Below are 15081 nucleotides of genomic sequence, written 5' to 3' on the forward strand. Positions count from 1 at the left end.
ACATATATATATTGTATATTTATTTATATATAGGTGTACAAATAAGTTTTAAAGCGTTTTTAATAAAATTTAATATTTATTTATTTAGAAATAAAAACACACTTAATTATCAAAATAATCCTCGTCATTATCTATGACCTTTAGCCTTTCGGGCAACTTGCGAAAACCAGAAACGAAAAAGGTTTCGTCTTTCGATGCGATAAAATTAACCATCCATTTTCGCACTTCTTCAAATGCTCGAAAGTATACACCGGACAAGGCGTTTTTCATTGACTGGAATAAATGATAGTCTGAAGCTATGTCTGAACATGACGCTTAGCGTTGTTATAAAACAATTTCACGGGACGTTTTCCTTCGGCAGTAAATAGACGATTTTGTTCGATTTCTTGATTTAAATGAATCAATTGTTGACTGTAGCGATCACTGTTAATCGTTTCATTCGGGTGGAGCAGCTCAAAATATAGCACACCCTTCATATCTCACCAGAGATAGCATAGCATAACTTTGCTGCTGTGGATGTTGCGTTTTGGCGTTGATGTTGTGGGTTGTCCTGGATCCACATAATTTTTTCTCTTTTTAGGATTATCGTAAAAAATTCACATTTCATTACCAGTCACGATTTTCCACAAAAAAGATTTTCTATACTGTTTATTATACAGATTCAAACACTTCTCAAGACGATCATTTTGTTTTTTTCATTTAATGCATGCGGCACCCACTTTTCTTCGTTCAGAATCTTTCTCATCTGCCGTAAACGAATTGAAATATCTTGTTGAGTTACTCCAAGTTGCTGTGCAAGTTCTTTTTGTGTTTGACATATATTTTGATCGAGTAATGCTTGATTGTCTGTAATATTCTGAGGAGCACCACTACGTTCTCTATCGCTAACATCAAAATCATCCTCTTTAAATCGCCTAAACCAAACACGTACTTTTACATACAACATTGTTTCCAACAACAGACCAAATTTATTCATATACTTTAGCATCGCTTTTTCCTTAATTGAAATTTGTATTGAATGCAATGTCGAATAAATTGCTTGTCGTCTGTCATTTTAAAGCCATTTAATTTTGAAGTTAAGTTCCCAATTGTATGAAGTCAATTGTTTTTTTAATAGTACACATTAAGCGCCACCACATATCAAAAAAGCGCGAAAATATTTTAATTCTAAGTTTAAATTATACGTTACACAAAAAACGCTTTAAAACTTATTTGCAGGGTTGTTAACGTTACTTATAAAAGTAACGTAGTTACTGGTTTCGTTACTTTTTTCAGTAAGAAATGAGTAACGTATTTACTTTTTCTAGCGAGTAACAGTAACGGTAACTAAGTTACAATTTTCAATAACGAGAAACATAATTTTACATTACTTTTCTCGTTATTCTGTTGGTTCCGACATTTTACTTCAAAGCTATAAAGCTTCTTCTTGGACTGGATTCGGAGAGACGCTATTAGCGCTATTTGTGTAATTCTATCTTCATTGTCCATTAGACGTGAGACAAGGATAGTACTACACAAATGGCGCTGATAGCGCACTGCCCGAACCCAGCCTTCGTCTTCTTCTTCATTTAATGGCACCCGCAAGCGATCGCCTGCGAATAAACACCAGGTAAAGTCACTAGATTTATAAAGTACCGTAAATTCGCATTCATTTTTGCGCAAAACGCGGCCATTTCAAATTTGTACGCAGTTGTGTATACGTACTTTATTTGTAAAAATGTAGCCGTCGAATATATAAATCAATGTTGTTGAATTGTAATCAGTTTATTTGTGACCAAAAATATATAAAAAGGAAGGATAATAATACAATAATTATACAATAATTATATTATATAACTTTAAATATAAGAATAATTATACACTAATTTATTATACAATAATTAAATAGTTAATAAAATATAAAATGAAAAAGCTATGAAATTAAATAACAATTTATTCATATGTAGCTATATTTACATAAATATTATCATTTTTTGAAAAGTAACGAAAAAAGTAATGGTTTTTCTTGTTACTTTTGAGTAACGTTGAGGCGTTCCTTTTTACAATCGGTAACGAGTAACGAATAACGTATTTCTTTTTATCGCAAGTAACAGTAACTCTAACGCGTTACATAAAAACGGTAACGTTAATCCTGCTTATTTGTACACCTAATATATATATATATATATATATTGCATATTATATTATATTATATACATATATGTATGTACAATTCATAAATACTACTGTAAATTTTTAGAGTTTCAAGTTCAACTATTTATTTCACATTTAATATATTAATTATTAGCTAATCTAATTCTAAAATCTAATAATTTTAGGCATTATAAAAGAAAAGTAACAAATCGTTACATTTTAAATAACGGTAACGGTAACGAGTTACTTTTTTCAAAAAGTAACGATAATGATAAGCGTTACTTTTTTGAGGTAACCCGTACAACTTTTGTAGAAATAAACTCATGTATGTGTGCACGATCGTCGCAGGTGCGGATTGTAGCCAAAGAAGTGACCGTGGATCTTGGGAGAGTGTCACGTATAAGGATCTACCACCGGAAGGCTCAGCAAGTCACTGTTCCATCGTTTGGAAGGATTCGCTGTACGTGGTTGGCGGCGAGAGTTTCCGTCGTTCCAAGATGATATACGTATATGATTATAACGGCAATGTTTGGGAGACACCTCACATCGAGGGCCGAATGCCATTACCGCGATATGCGCATTCGTGCGTGCTATTTGGCGACAAGATATTCATGTATGGTGGCGTCGTGGAAAACTCTACCGTGACCAACGAGATATGGGCGTTTGATGTGTCCTCTAAGATCTGGGAGAACGTTACCGTGCACGATAATTGTCACAACAAGACAATATGTGGCCCACTAAAAGTACGTGTATTTTATTTTAAAAAACCGAAGAATATAATGATTAAATTAATAAAGTAAATTAATAATGAATTAATTAAAAGAATTTAGATTTATATGATAACAAATCATTTTTGTTACAGTGATTAATCTCTACTACAGTCAATATTAAACTATTAATTGTTGAAAATTTTCGATACTACTTTGCTATCTATAGGTAACTTTTGGCGATTGTTTGGTACATACTGCATGTACCAAAATTGTTATTAGTAGATATTAGTAGGATAGAGTTTATTCCGATAACTTGTATGTACAATTATAGTGTTAAAACTACTAGTTATTTTGTATGCACGAATTCGATACTATTTAAAAATTATTTTTTATAAAATATAAAATGAAAAAGCTATGAAATTAAATAACAATTTATTCATATGTAGCTATATTTACATAAATATTATCATTTTTTGAAAAGTAACGAAAAAAGTAATGGTTTTTCTTGTTACTTTTGAGTAACGTTGAGGCGTTCCTTTTTACAATCGGTAACGAGTAACGAATAACGTATTTCTTTTTATCGCAAGTAACAGTAACTCTAACGCGTTACATAAAAACGGTAACGTTAATCCTGCTTATTTGTACACCTAATATATATATATATATATATATTGCATATTATATTATATTATATACATATATGTATGTACAATTCATAAATACTACTGTAAATTTTTAGAGTTTCAAGTTCAACTATTTATTTCACATTTAATATATTAATTATTAGCTAATCTAATTCTAAAATCTAATAATTTTAGGCATTATAAAAGAAAAGTAACAAATCGTTACATTTTAAATAACGGTAACGGTAACGAGTTACTTTTTTCAAAAAGTAACGATAATGATAAGCGTTACTTTTTTGAGGTAACCCGTACAACTTTTGTAGAAATAAACTCATGTATGTGTGCACGATCGTCGCAGGTGCGGATTGTAGCCAAAGAAGTGACCGTGGATCTTGGGAGAGTGTCACGTATAAGGATCTACCACCGGAAGGCTCAGCAAGTCACTGTTCCATCGTTTGGAAGGATTCGCTGTACGTGGTTGGCGGCGAGAGTTTCCGTCGTTCCAAGATGATATACGTATATGATTATAACGGCAATGTTTGGGAGACACCTCACATCGAGGGCCGAATGCCATTACCGCGATATGCGCATTCGTGCGTGCTATTTGGCGACAAGATATTCATGTATGGTGGCGTCGTGGAAAACTCTACCGTGACCAACGAGATATGGGCGTTTGATGTGTCCTCTAAGATCTGGGAGAACGTTACCGTGCACGATAATTGTCACAACAAGACAATATGTGGCCCACTAAAAGTACGTGTATTTTATTTTAAAAAACCGAAGAATATAATGATTAAATTAATAAAGTAAATTAATAATGAATTAATTAAAAGAATTTAGATTTATATGATAACAAATCATTTTTGTTACAGTGATTAATCTCTACTACAGTCAATATTAAACTATTAATTGTTGAAAATTTTCGATACTACTTTGCTATCTATAGGTAACTTTTGGCGATTGTTTGGTACATACTGCATGTACCAAAATTGTTATTAGTAGATATTAGTAGGATAGAGTTTATTCCGATAACTTGTATGTACAATTATAGTGTTAAAACTACTAGTTATTTTGTATGCACGAATTCGATACTATTTAAAAATTATTTTTTATTCTAATATGATGTACAGTAGAAGATATATTGTATATATATATATATATATATGTATATATGTGTCATTCCACGTCAACTGGGCCACCCCCGTGACTAAAACTGTACGCAACTAAATGTAACTTATAGGATTCCAAAATTTAGGTTGAAGCTTCTAGTTTTCGATGCCATGTGGCGATTTTGAAAAACATCAAGCAATGACCTTGATTTTGTCCGTTAAATAGAAAAGAAGCAAAATTGTGCAATTTTTAGAAAATCGTCGGCCATATTGGATCCGCCATTTTGAATTTCTGAAAACGGACTTCAGATTCGTAATCAGCAACCCAAAAAATCCTTATACCTCAAAGTAACATTTTATTATTTGAAATACATGAGCTAATAATGATTTTTTTTGTTATATGTGGTGTTTTTTTGCGTTCCTTTGTTTATAACAATGCCTTATTGCTAAAATTATATACATTAGGTAATTTCTTTTGTTTATCCAAGGTCTTGGTACCATGAATTAAAAAGATTTATCATTTTCTATAAAAAAATAACTCGTGTACATTCGAAAATGTACGAAACAATATGTGGTCAGTACTACTGACCACCGTGCTGCTAAGGGTTAAGAGATTTTCATTAAGTCCTGATGATACACTACGAGAGTACTAATATTAGATAATAAAAAAATTTGAATTAAAAGAATAAAAATAATAAAAAAAGATTACAAAAATAAAAGTTAAAAAAAGTAAAAAAATAACAATAGACAATGACAATAAAAAGTAAAAAAAATAGGTAAATAAGAAAAAATAAGAAAAAGTAATGCGGGCTTTGGTAAGTAAACCAGAGACAGGCTTAACCCTGTTCGAACGCAGAAAGCTTTTTCTTAATATTATTGGTTAATTTTAATTACAGATTTCGATTCAGCATACAAAATTACATTGAAAATAGCTATTGGACCTTGTTTAAAAAAAAATAGTGGAGATTGGAATAATGAAAATTTCTTTTCTATTTAACCTTGACAAAATCAAGGTCATTACTTGATGTTTTTCAAAATCGCCACATAGCATCGAAAACTAGAAGCTTCAACCTAAATTTTGGTATCCTATAAGTTACATTTAGTAGCGTACAGTTTTAATCAGAGGGATAGCCCAGTTGACGTGGAATGACTCATATATAAAAGATAAATCTATTTAGCGGCTAAATAATACAAACAAAGTAAAAGGTCGAGTATTTGCCACACACTGGATGGAGTTTGTGAAATTTGATTAAAGGCGTTAACAAAAATTGAGTACAATGTATTATAAATTTGTATGAGAGTATTTACTTATATTTTGCCGCATAATTGAAGAAATGGACATGGAAGTATGGTTGAAAATTAGTTCGTGTATTGTAAAAAAATAAAAATTATAATAATTAAAGATGCGTATTCCGTTAACAGTGAGAGTGATATTTAATTTACAATGTCAGATTGCTATATGGATTATATAAACTAGTGTTTATGTAGGAGAAACTGAGTTGTGTTTTGGTGGGAGAATGATTTTAGAAGAGGAAGGAAAATGTCCGGAAATTTTTCAGTGTCACTTTGTTTATTAATGCTATTGACTTGAGATGTTATGAATATCATTTCCGATATCGATCTTTTGTGATATTGTGATTCGGTGTCCAAAATAGTTACATAATCCCAATCCATTTTATGATCTAAATTAAGTTGAAGAAATACCACCGAGTTATTATTAATAGGTTTTCGTGTGTCAGCTTTAGGTTCTTTAACTCTAGTTTTTAATTTTCTTTTGGTTTTTGTTCAATATACGAACAATTCTCTCTCTCACAATCTATACAATTGATTTTAGAAATTACATTATTACTATCTTCTTTGTTAAATTTATCTTTGCTTGTTTTAATATATTTGTTTAATTTATTAATAGGTTTGTAAGCTGTATTCATATTGTATTTTCTATGGAGGTTGTTAAATGTTGTTTTTCTGATACGTTTTTTGATGTATGGGACCGTACAAAATTTTTTTTATTATTATGACAGAATTATTATTGTAATGATGCCTCCTAAAGAGCATCGTCACTATGGTGTCAGCGGTAATAAGGGCGCAATGCGCCTGTACATATACTAACAAGGGAACACAACCAAGTGTATCTCTCCGATTTAAATGAGCTTTTAGTATGTTGTTCTATGGACAAAAATAAGAGACACGTATTTTTTTATACGTGCTGAGTCGCATGTTAAGGGAGTGAAATCCTCCCTTGAAAAAAAATCGGTTTTTTTCTTTCGAAGCGAATATCTTCGAAACTATAAGAGATAGAAAAAAATGTTTAGAATAAAAATTGAATGATTGCAAGAGTACTTTATAAGTATAATGGAACAAATTTTTTTTAAGTATTTATTTATTGTATACCCCCTCCTCCACTTATTTTCAAAAATTTTTTAATTTTTTATATGACGAAAATTAAAGAGAATTTTATGCTGAAAATAACGGTGTGTATTTAAATCACGTTCCGAAAAATCATTTTTCAGATATGAACGAAAACGTCTCTTTATATGCGCTCCATACGTATTCGTACCGCGTTGAGGGCACAGGATATCTACCGTTGAAGGCTAGTTGTGTAATAAAGAATGTTTAATTTAAAACATGAAGATAAAAATAACAACAATAAAAATTACAAACGTTTCGACACCGATCGAGTCTTAATTTTATAGTAAATACATTATTATAAAATAATTAGAAATCTACAATATTGCTTTATGGTAGTATTATCGTTTTCTTCCCATTATCAAAATGTTGCAAGTCAACAAATTAAAATAGTAAGATTGGGTCATTGAAAAATTCATAGTAGTAATGCAGTAAATTAAATTTATAGTTTTCAATGTTAGTATTACATAAAATAAAAATAAAAATTATATAAAGTACAAAATACTAAAAATATATTAGAGTACCTAATGTTTCGGAACTCACAAGTCTTTCTTCAGGGATTCTTGAAGATGTTACAAAATCATAGAGATGAATAATCTTACGATGTAAGCGACATAGCGTGGTATAATTGTTCCGAAGAATTTATTCGCCTGTTTTTATGTAAATTGTGTCTAAAAAGTGAGAAATTCATTGTCGTCAATATGAAATAAAAGTAGTCAAGAGGTAAAAACAGGATAAGCAATTTAAATTAAAAAATAAGAAAATATTTTATTTAAAATATTTAAAAAAAGATGATTAAAATTATTTTAATAACCTTCCTTACGTTTTTATATTAATTACATTATACAATTATTCTTATATTTATAACTTCTATATCACATTTGAATTATATTTTCTTTACTTATTATAAGTTTTCTGTGTATTATCACGACTTTTTTGCGTTATTTATTTATTAACTCTCAACATTTTATTTAATAAAGTACATTTTTTTAAATTATATATTTTTTTATTTAAATCGCTTGTCCTGTTTTTACCTCTTGACTACTTTTATTTCATATTGACGACAATGAATTTCTCACTTTTTAGACACAATTTACATAAAAACAGGCGAATAAATTCTTCGAAACAATTATACTACACTATGTCGCTTACATCGTAAGATTATTCATATCCATGATTTTGTAACATCTTCAAGAATCCCTGAAGAAGGACCTGTGAGTTCCGAAACGTTAGGCACTCTAATATATTTTTAATATTTTGTACTTTACATATTTTTTATTCTTATTTTATGTAATACTAACATTGAAAACAATAAATTTAATTTACTGCATTACTACTATGAATTTTTCAATGACCCAATCTTACTATTTTAATTTGTTGACTTGCAACATTTTGATAATGGGAAGAAAACGATAATACTACCATAAAGCAATATTGTAGATTTCTAATTATTTTATAATAATGTATTTACTATAAAATTAAGACTCGATCGGTGTCGAAACGTTTGTAATTATTTTTATCTTCATGTTTTAAATTAAACGTTCTTTATTACATAACTAGCCCTTCAACGATAGATATCCTGTGCTCTCAACGCGGTATGAATACGTATGGAGCGCGTATAAAGAGACGTTTTTGTTCATATCTGAAAAATGATTTTTCGGAACATGATTTAAATACACACCGTTGTTTTCAGCGTAAAATTCTCTTTAATTTTCGTCATATAAAAAATTAAAAAATTTTTGAAAATAAGAGTGGAGGAGGGGGTATACAATAAATAAATACTTAACAAAAATTTGTTCCATTATGCTTATAAACTCTTGCAATCATTCAATTTTTATTCTAAACATTTTTTTCTATCTCTTATAGTTTCGAAGATATTCGCTTCGAAAGAAAAAAACCGATTTTTTTTCAAGAGAGGATTTCACCCCCTTAACATGCGACTCAGCACGTATAAAAAAATACGTGTCTCTTATTTTTGTCCATAGAACAACATACTAAAAGCACATTTAAATCGGAGAGATACACTTGGTTGTGTTCCCTTGTAAGAATAATTCACAGCTATAGCAGCCGCCGATAAACCGCCAGTCTCATCGGGAAATTTCGGCCGCTACCGAGGACCGCTGCACAGTGGGACATTTTCGCAATCTAGGTGGACAAAATTATTGCATTAAAGCATATTTGTTTTTTTGCTTGTACAAGACTTGAATGATAAAAATATGTAATTCAGAGTGTATTTTCCCCTTTTTTAAAAAATAATTTAATTAAATAAATAAATAATTTATACGATATGTTTTCTAAATATGCTTATAAAATATGTTGTACCGCTAATATAATGAAATAAGGGCAATGAGCCAATTTTTCATTAAAATCTTTTAATCAATCTAATATATTGCGAAGAATATCACGTAATTATGGCGTTTCGTCCCAACTTCCACTACTGGACTCATCAGTAAGGCATTGTAGTGGAAGCCTACCTTAGACGCCTGTTTTAGTTATTAAATCGAGATTCTATATATACAGATATACGCGTATCAAAAGCACTTGCGAGAATCTTAGCGAATATCTATAGACCTATGATGGCGGGTCGATGTTATACCGCGTTATACCGTGATGTAATTATTTTTACGTTAAACCTAGACCCTTAAACAGTACAGAAAAATCGAACTTTTTGGGTACAAGTTTGCACATCCTATTGATATTGTGTGATAATATGCCGCGCGCGCTCACATACGCGGCATACTATACCTATCTCTGCTTATCACATATGTTATACTGCGTTATACAGTGATGTAATTATTTTTTCCTCACGCGTGCACGTAATGTGCCCTATACTGCAATGCTTTTGAGTGCGGTAAATAGCCAATAACTCAAGCCGTTGAGTTATTTCGCAAAATCGTTGCGTTATGAAAAATAACGCAACGCTGTGGTAGGGTGGTAGCACTGGTAGCACGAATAACAACACAGAGAAACCTAAATAACGCAAGGCAGTGGTAGGGTGGTAGCACTGGTAGCACCAATAACAACACAGAGAAACCTAACCTGCGTCGACGCTGGCGCCCGCCCGCCCGGTGTTCGTTCGAGTCGCGCCGTTTTTCATCTTTGTTCTCATTTGACTTTTGTTACTCGTCGCCTGTAGCAGCTTTTCGATACTGGCTATATCGTCCCGATAGATCAGAAATTTGTGAACGGGGCCATTTTACCAAGATTGTAAGTACCTTCAACGTGTCATAACTAATATTGGCTGCTTTCCAGCTACGACACAAGTAGACACTGTGTAACACAGTGAATCATTGCATCCCTGTTGTTTGACTACGTTAAACGAGAATGAAATGATTCTCTGTGTTACACAGTGTCTGATTCTGTCCTTGCTGGAAAGCACCCATTGTATAAGTGTCCTTCAACGTGTAATAATTAATATTGTTATTTACTCGTGAGGAAAAAATCTATGTGCAACTTATGTGCTAATTGTCTATAGCGCGGCGCGGGCGCGGGGCAACGCACTCGCTTCGCTCGTGCTCCCGCACCCGCGTCACGCAATAGACAACTTACCACACACGTTACACAATGTACTAGTGATATCTGCGTTGCTTAGCGGCAAGTGGCAGAATCTGTGGCACGTATGAGCGCGCGCGGTATATTATCACTCATATCAATAGGATGTGCAAACTTGTGCTCAAAAAGTTTGATTTTTCTGTACAGTTTAAGGGTCTAGGTTTAACGTAAAAATAATTACATCACGGTATAACGCGGTATAACATATGTTATAAGCATATTTAGAAAACATATCGTATAAATAATTAATTAATTTATTTATTTAATTAAATTATTTTTTAAAAAGGATGAAAATACATTCTAAATTACATTTTTATATCATTCAAGTCTTATACAAGCAAAAAAACAAATATGCTTTAGCGCAATAATTTTGTCCACCTAGATTGCAAAAATGTCCCACTGTGCGCCGATCGGAAATCTTCTTCCACGAGAAGCCGATCGGTGGAGAATATCGAAGCTAGCCGGAACAATACGAGTAAGACTGGCGGCTCCGTATAAAATACCGCATCGACGACGTTTCATTGCCTTTTTCACCAGCCTTCCGCATAGAACACATTTCAACTCTCCAGCTCCTCGCTATAACCGATCACCAGCTCCTAGAATCCGATTTAGTGCTCCGAGACCGTTTTCCGCGACTCGCTCGTTCCGACGAATCTAGGGGGTAGGGCGTACTCTGCCTCTGCCGGGCGTTCTCGGCCACCGGACGAACCGTCAAAGATATACGATTTCCAGGCACTCGAGTCCGTTGCCAGACCTGCGAATACGTTGTTCCGACGAACCTAGGGGGTAGAGTGTACTCTGCCTCTGTCGGGTGTTCTCAGCCGCTGATTATCGGATCCTTTTCCTTTGTTGAACCATCTTCGATTTACGCGTCGCGCCGCGAGTTTCCATTAGCTGGCGTATACCCGCGTTCCGCCGCGTTGGTAATCACCGCCTTGCACGATCCGCGCCGCGAATCAGCGAATCGCCGAAAAATTAGCGACGTCAGTAGGACCGCCTAGCTGTAAGTACGAGCCTGTGTTCGACACCGCCAACCGCCGATTTCGCTCGACCCGGCAACTACTGACGCCTCGCGACTCGTTTGTAAATACTTCGCGCAATTAGGATTAAGTCTCGCCGTACACCGTCTTGTCCGCGTCCGTCTTACTGCTATATTACTGTTATCCGCGTTTTCGTTTCTGTACATGTATTCTTTATTCTGTAGTACTGTTATTCGCGTTGCTTTATATCTCTGTATTTTATTTTATTTTATTTTCTTTGTAATAAATCGTGTTCGTTTTACTCAATTGTTATCTCGCATTGTTTTCTATTATTACCGTATCACCGATCCGACGCGAATACTCCTCCTGCCGAACCTTTTTGTGCGACACGTATTCCCGACGAGCTAGTCCGAGTACAAAATCAGGTTGTTACATTATTATGTTCAAATAGATTATGATTGTGTTTGAATGATAATGATTTGATTCTGTTGTTTATGGTGGAAAATAAAAATTCTAATGGATAGCCATTTTTTATGTTCATTGTCTCAGTGATATTTTTTTTGTGGTAAGCTGGATGTGATAGAAAAATATGGTCAATAAGAGAAATTGTGATACCTTTTTTGTGGTCTATAGGATGATTTGAATTAAAATTTAGAAATCTACCAGACTTGGTGAGCTTTTGTATAAATAAAAAATAATTCTGCCATCTTTAATTCCTATTTTAATATCTAAAAAATTCATGCTACCATCATCGCTTTCTTCTAATGTGAATTGAATTATTTTATGTTGATGATTGGAAATATTCGGAGTTTGATTAATTTGATTATGTGGTAAAGCTAATAAAATGTCGACATATCTAAAATATATTGAAATAGTGATCTAAATAAGGATCCGCTCACTAAATTAACAATGATACTAGAGAACTTCTAACCAAACTAAAATATAAACATTACATTGATCAATTTTTATACCGAAGATTGTTAGTTACGGATGGAGTTCTTCCAAGATTTTATGGCCTACCGAAAATACAAAAATTAGGTCACCCTTTCAGAATAATCATAAGTTGTATAAACAGTCCAATTCTTCCAGTTTCAGATTTTATTAAAAATATAATTGAAAATAGCATCAACAAAGAAAAACTAGGTTACACAAAAAATAGTTATGATCTCGTGAATAAATTGAATGGTAAACCCTTAAATCCAAATTATAAATTTGTTTCTTTTGATATCGTATCTATGTATACAAACATTTCATTAGATTTAGCCACTCAGAGTTTAAAAAAAGATGGAATTTTATCGCAAACCACACAATTCCAATTAAAGATTTCATATCGATTATAAAGGACCCCGGGCCCAGCCATAGGGAAGATGGATCCCGGTCAAATTGGTTGAACCTGTAGTATGTTGTTCTTCATAATCTCCTGATCAAAAGTGTTAATGGGCACCAAATCCAAAACCATCTACTTTTCGAGTTATCAGTGAAGAACATTATTACGTCGACTCGCCATCAGAGGTCTATTCAATTGATATTCGTTAAAATTTCTCGCAAGTGCTGAGATACACGTATGTCTCTTTATATAGAGTCTCGATTTAATAACTTATACCGGCGTCTAAGGTAGGCTCCCACTACATTACCTTACTGATGAGTCCAGTAGTGGAAGCCGGGACGAAACGCCAACTTGTGATATTCTTCGCAATCTTATTTTTCACAGATTTCAATTATCATTACTTTAATATTAAATTTTAATATATGTCTTTCAACATATTATTAAGATCTAATAAGATGCTATAAGCATCGAAATTTGTTAGATTGATTGTCAATCTAACTAAAGTAATATTACCGCGGTAGTTATTTAGAGTTGCGTTGTAAGTCTGAAAAAATGTTCGGCACGCGATTGAGAGAACTACATACGCGATATATAAATTCACACATAATGATAATAAGCATCTTGATCTAGCTTTGACCGTGATAGGCTTTGTAGTGCTTCCTTCTTTCTTGTTACTATTAATAAATATATTAAAACTAATAAATATATTTAAACAAATATATTAAAACAGGCAAAGATAAATTAAAGAAAGAAGACAGTGATAATGTAATTTACAAAATCAATTGTATAGATTGTGATTGTTCGTATGTTGGACAAACTAAATTCTCAAATCGAACGTTTTAAAAAATTGAGATCCATTCCTTCTCTAAGATTTCTTTGATATCTGGACGGTCCTTCATTCGTGGATATGTCCCGAATAGTAAGTGAAACAGCGACGTTCCAATACTGCGATGAGTTACCGTGTTTAACATCTGTTGTACCGCATGAAGATGTTTGTACCATTCGTGAGGCCTTGGAGCGGCCAGTTTTGTTAGCAAAGGGATAAGCGTGCGGTTCACTCGTTCCACTTGTCCATTTCCTTGAGGCTGTCCCGTTGTAATTAGTGAATGTTCTATGCCTTCTGTTTCGCAGTATTCTTCAAAATCCTTGGAGGTGAAGGCAGTTCCTCGATCTGAAATAATTCGCCTGGGTTTGCAAAATATCGATGCCTGCTTCTTTAGATGTGCCAGCACCTCCATCATACTCGTCGACTTCGTAACGTATAACCAAATAAATTTCGAGAAGGCATCTAGCACAACAAATATGTGATGATAAAACTTAGCGGTCGATGGCAGAGGTCCTAAGTGGTCGATGTGTAGCGTGTCTAGTGGCGTGCACCCTTTTTCGACTAGATTAAAAAAACTTTTTTGTCTTCCGCGTTTCCTCTCAGCTAAGATACAGCTGAGACAATTCTTGACTACTTTCACGACTTTCCGCCGGAGATCAGATATCCAATAATTCGTCTTTACTAAAGATTCTGTCTTGACTGTCGAAAAATGCCCTTGCTCGTTCATTCTTTGGATAACCTGATTCTGCATTTTTTACGGCACTGCTATATATGCCGCCATCCTGTTCTCGAAATAATAGGCCTCCACGTTCGATAAAATCTGTAGGCTGACCTTATCTAACCTAATCCCTAATTCTCTTCAAATCTTCATCTCCAAGTGGCGCGTCCCACAATACTCTTAAACAAATTTATAATACATTGTACTAATTTTTGTTAACGCCTTTAATCAACTCTCACAGTCAAGAAACTATATTCTTACAAGAAACGGACATTGTACACAATAACGAAAATAATCCAATGCAAGACTCATTCGACTTTAAATTAATAGAATATATGGTAAATATGTAGAAAAGGGGAGTCCCCCCAATGATCTTGACCTTGACATATGTTGTCAAGGTCATGACCCTGAGTAATCTCCCGCAGGTTTTAGGTGGCGGTCACTGTCCGTTAAAAAGTTATTAACAAAAAAAGTTTCAAAATTAATGTACCATTTCTCGGAAATTATACGTATTAACGTATCATTTCTGCCATATATGTATTATAACAAGTACTATTTTACATCTCCTTCTGTTTAGAAACGTTAAACTTTCCACGCGAAGTAACTCTCACGTCCCCCAACCCCCTGCGAAGGGGCATACGACTTCTACGATTGTACTGTTGCTAGGATTGTACTGTCGGGGCAGACCTCTGTCGAC

The 15081-nt window shown here is 33.3% G+C and overlaps 1 protein-coding gene across 1 annotated transcript in view; it reads left to right on the forward strand.

The window, feature by feature from the left end:
* Window positions 1-2420: 2420 nt before the first annotated feature.
* dsd (attractin-like protein dsd) overlaps window positions 2421-15081 on the forward strand; it is a 30164-nt gene continuing 17503 nt past the window's right edge. The window contains exon 1 of the mRNA XM_018543299.1: window positions 2421-2876. Coding sequence (XP_018398801.1) covers window positions 2457-2876 — 420 coding nt within the window. The 5' untranslated portion in view covers window positions 2421-2456. The remainder of the gene's footprint in view (window positions 2877-15081) is intronic.

Source organism: Cyphomyrmex costatus, unplaced genomic scaffold (genome assembly GCF_001594065.2).
Source record: "Cyphomyrmex costatus isolate MS0001 unplaced genomic scaffold, Ccosl1.0 scaffold366, whole genome shotgun sequence".
Lineage (NCBI taxonomy): Eukaryota > Metazoa > Arthropoda > Insecta > Hymenoptera > Formicidae > Cyphomyrmex > Cyphomyrmex costatus.